At 51.9% G+C, this 4,497-nt stretch overlaps 1 protein-coding gene across 1 annotated transcript; it reads left to right on the top strand.

The window, feature by feature from the left end:
* The first annotated feature begins 2,960 nt into the window (after positions 1–2,960).
* LOC140902825 (interferon-inducible GTPase 5-like) lies at positions 2,961–4,287 on the top strand. Its single transcript, XM_073323351.1, has one exon. The coding sequence runs from the start codon at positions 2,989–2,991 to the stop codon at positions 4,285–4,287; it is 1,299 nt and encodes a 432-aa protein (XP_073179452.1). The 5' UTR covers positions 2,961–2,988.
* The last annotated feature ends 210 nt before the right edge of the window (positions 4,288–4,497 follow it).

Raw genomic sequence — 4,497 nt, 5'->3', positions numbered from 1 at the left:
GAATGGAGCCAGAGATCAGGGCGACAACATAGAGTCCAGAGAGAGACAGTCAGTATGTGAGGGTGAAGAAACGAGGGGCTTAGGGGCAGCAGGGATGGGCTGGAGGGGTCTGGGACAGTAAAAGGGGCAGTGACATGGGGGGATGATTTGGAGCAGGTGGGGGGGATGGATTGTTTTTACATGTGGCAATTTGCACCCCTCCCTGGGAGCAGGTCAGGGTTAGGAGTCAGGGAAGGAATGCTGGTGGGTTGGAAGCCAGGCCCCCACGCTCTGTCAAATGACAGGACCCCTTGTTCAAGGAGACTCTGAAGAGCCAGAGGGGAAGCTGTGGCCGGGGCTTCACAGAGCAGGGAGCTCCTGCCTGGGATGCTTCACTCTGAGGAGGGGTGTTTGAATGGAGAAACTCCTGTGTGTGGTGTTCGGTGAGGAGCCCTGAAGAAGGGAAACTGAGACAGGGTGCTGTGGAGCTGCTATGCCCACAAGGGGGCGCTCAGTGGGCAGCTGGACTGGTTACCTGGAGGCTCTGGGGTGCAAGGAGAGAGCACAGAAGTTGCAGAGGGGAGTTTTGGTGGTGCTTTGGTCGCAAGGCGAGGTGAATGTGTGAGCAGCCACATCCCCTGTTCTCTTACTGCGTTCACCACCAGCTGCAGGTAACTTCCAGACGGTGCTTGTGCAAAGCTGAAGCACTGGCCTGGCTTGGTCAGTGTTGCTGACTACTTGCCAGGCGGGGTGTGACCCCGATAACAAAACACCTGCACTTTGCTCCTGCCTCGTCACAGAAGAAAGCTGGGAGCTGCTGTGGCTGCAAGGCGGAGGAAGCTTTGAGGTAGCTGGGGCGGGGAGGGCGTTGAGGGGCGGGGAAGGGGGGCACAAGGGGAATGATGGGGAGCCCTGGAGGGCCCCTGAGGGGCCAGGTGGGGCAAGGCAGAGTTGTGGAGCTCTGAGGTACCGAGCGGGGCAATTATAGGGCGGGGGGAAGATACCAAGGAACTAGGGAGATTCTCAGTTACACTAAATCCCCTTCATGCCGCCCGAGTGGTGAGATGAAGCTTAACTGAGATTTCGGACCCCGCATTCCTCTCCACAAAACCCAAAGGCTGTTTCTGTCATTTACAAGGCCCGAAAACGAGGCATTAAAGAATGTGAGAAATCTCTCACCCGCCACAGAATACACATAAAAATACAACCACCAGTTTGGGCTGTTTAATCTCCCAGAGATTTAAACCCTGGAGCTGGACTGGAACCAGCGCTGTGGAGGAGAAAGGCCCATAGCGAGGCCTGGCAGAATTTGTATTTTTATTTGATATCAATGTTTGGTTTTAAGCATTTGTTTTATTTGTATTGATTTCAGTTTTCTCAGTTGTGCACAATTATGGGCTTTAAGGATGTTTATTGATTTAAATGTTCACAGTTGCGGGAAGCCAGGGAAGGTCAGACAATCATAGAATCATAGAATCATAGAATATAAGGGTTGGAAGGGACCCCAGAAGGCCACCCAGTCCAACCCCCCGCTCGAAGCAGGACCAATTCCCAGTTAAATCGTCCCAGCCAGGGCTTTGTCAAGCCTGACCTTAAAAACCTCTAAGGAAGGAGATTCTACCACCTCCCTAGGTAATGCATTCCAGTGTTTCACCACCCTCTTAGTGAAAAAGTTTTTCCTAATATCCAATCTAAACCTTCAATCGGGGGGGTCAGACAAGAATGACAGTAGACATTGAGACTCAGAAGAAGTTGAAACTTTGCAGCTTTTAAAACACAAACTGTCAACGTCGCATGTCAAAACTTTGACCTTAAATCAAATTCTAATCAGCTCTGAAGCAGCATTTCCTGTACTTGGCTGATCTGTCAGTTTCAGTTATCGATGGGAATATTTTCCATTCCCAGCTCCCGTGAGCCAGCCAACGCCCTGGAGAACACAACGCAAACAGGAGCACGTTCTCTTGGCCCTTCCTCCTATGACAGTGGGCCAGCACCCGCAGCTCTGCTCAGTTAAGATTTAGACCACCTTTCGGTATCTTCTAAGTGCTCTAAAGTCTGCATAGTTAATTAGATCGCCTTGATCCAGGGTGTGCCTCATGGCTAGGGTTACTGATCCAAATGTGGGGTCATTTAAGCCAGGGATTCCCAAAATCCAGTGCTTTCCCTCTTCTCCCCCCTCCCCCCCCAAAAAAAATCCTTTTCTTAAGGATCACGGGTTCTACCAATGATTATTTGGTGCCAGACCTGATGAACTCTGTGAAGTTTGCAAGCTTGTGTCTCTTCCACCCAGAAGCTGGTCCCATAAGGATATTCCCGCACCCACAAGGGCGGCGAGATGTATGGAGCATGGGGGGGCCAACTCCACCAAAGTTGGGGGCCAGGTCTCTCCCGCAGCTCCGCCTGCCGCCCCCGCGCACCTCTCCTGGCCTGTCCACCCTGTCCCCATGCCTGCCCCCCATGTGGGAATCGGGAATTAGGAGCGCTTCGATCTCGTGGAGTGGTCTGAGCCCCTCTCCCTCCACCCCTGTGCCTGTCCTGGGTGGTCCTTGGCTTTCACTCCCATCCCCAACTCATCCCCAAAAGCAACACGTACTCCAGACATCACCAGACACCCCTGCTGGCGACCTCCTGCTCTCCTGGCTCCGCAGAGCAGCACATCTGACGGCCCCATCGACTACTCCTGGGAGAATTCTGCTCCAAAGTATTAAAAATATGCACAGCTCGTTAATTATACACGTGCACAGTAGCGCAGAATTCCCCCAGGAGTAACAGTCCGTGCACCAGGGAGGTTCCCCAGTATTTACAGTGCTTCAGGTGTCTGCACCGTGGGGACGGGGATGCAAGTTCCAGCACACGTGCTGGTGGGCGTGAAACCAGCCCCACGGCTGCAAGTCTGTACGTCGCTACCTGAACCGGTTTATTTTTTTAAGGCTGCATTTACACTGACTGAAACGTGCCGTTTCCTTTTCTTGTCTTGGGAAGAGGGAATCTCTTGTAGGTGCCACGGATATGGAGCTGGTCTCAGCGCTCACGAAGGGTATGGAGTCCGTCTCAGTGCTCCTGAAGGGTATGGAGTCCATCTCAGTGCTCATGGAAGCTCTGGATCTAAGCTCGGACCCAAAGGAATTCTTCGATGGCTCCATAAAGGTGTTTGAGGAGTTCATGGATCTTTTCAAAGACAAAGGACAGGCTGAAGTGGCTTCCACAGTGCAGGCGGAGCTGGAGTCGTTCAAATCCACCAAGCTCGACATCGCAGTCACGGGGGAGACGGGTGCCGGGAAATCGTCCTTCATCAACGCCCTCCGGGGACTGACCGCTGAGGATGACGGGGCTGCCCCAACTGGGGTGACAGAAATGACGACGGAGCCGACTGTTTATCCCTATCCAAACCACCCCAACGTGAGCCTGTGGGACCTGCCCGGCATTGGCGCCCCAGATTTCCAGCCAAACACATACCTGCGGCAGGTGAAGTTCAAACGCTATGACTTCTTCGTGATCATCGCTTCGGAGCGCTTCAAGTGCAACCACGTGGCCCTGGCCCAGGAGATCGAGAGGATGGGGAAGAGGTTCTATTTTGTGCGCTCCAAGGTGGATGAAGACTTGCGCAACGAAGAAAGGGATCACCCTAGAACATTCAGTCAGGAGAGCATCCTGGAGCGACTCAGGATGGACTGCAGGAAACACCTGCAAAAGATAGGGATGAGCAACCCAGAGATTTTCCTTCTCTCCAGTTGTGAATTCACTAAGTATGATGCTCCTGCCCTGGTCAAGACTTTGCAGGATGATCTCCAAGGTCTGCAGAGACTTGCCTTTCTGCTCAGTCTGCCAAACCTGTCTGCAGAAATCATAGAGGAGAAGAAAGCTGCCCTGCAGAAGCTGATATGGCTAACCTCTGTCGCATCGGCTTTAGTCAATGTCATTCCAATCCCGCAGCTCTCTGTTGCTTGTGATATTAGCATCCTGCTGGGATCCATGATTGCCTTCTACAAGCACTTCTGCCTAGATGAGGGCTCCTTGGCTAATCTGGCCAGGCAGACTGGGAAACCGATAGCAGAGTTGAAGGCCGTTATCAGATCTCCTGGGGCAAAAGAAATAAACAGAGATGTTGTAATCAAAATGCTTCTAAAGGGGGAGAAGGGTTTACCTAGATTAACTGCAAATCTGCCAGTGCTTGGTCCCATGTTAACTGCGGGAATCTCTTTTTTAACCACCTACTTCATGCTGTTGAGCTTTCTCGATAAAGTGGCTGAAGATGCCGAAAGGGTTCGGAAGACTGCTTTGAAGGAAGACGGGAAAAAGCGTAAATGATCAGCAGACCTGTTCATGAATAAGAGACCCAATCCCAGCTGGAGATTGGGCCACCTCACCCCCAAATGTTAAAAATCAAGCTGAAAAGAAGCGGCTCTTTCATTCTTTAATTTCCCCCGGTGAGTCGGGTTTCTAGTCTTTCTGTTGGACTTGTTAGGATAGCCAAACCGTTTGTCTAAAACGGGAAAACCAACAAAATAAACCAAGATC

This window comes from Lepidochelys kempii, chromosome 24, assembly GCF_965140265.1.
Source record: "Lepidochelys kempii isolate rLepKem1 chromosome 24, rLepKem1.hap2, whole genome shotgun sequence".
Lineage (NCBI taxonomy): Eukaryota > Metazoa > Chordata > Testudines > Cheloniidae > Lepidochelys > Lepidochelys kempii.
This window is presented reverse-complemented; position numbering and strand designations above follow the sequence as displayed.

Coding starts and splice junctions, on each gene's coding strand:
- LOC140902825 (XM_073323351.1), top strand. CDS start 2,989: ATGGAGCTGGTCTCAGCGCTCACGAAGGGTATGGAGTCCGTCTCAGTG.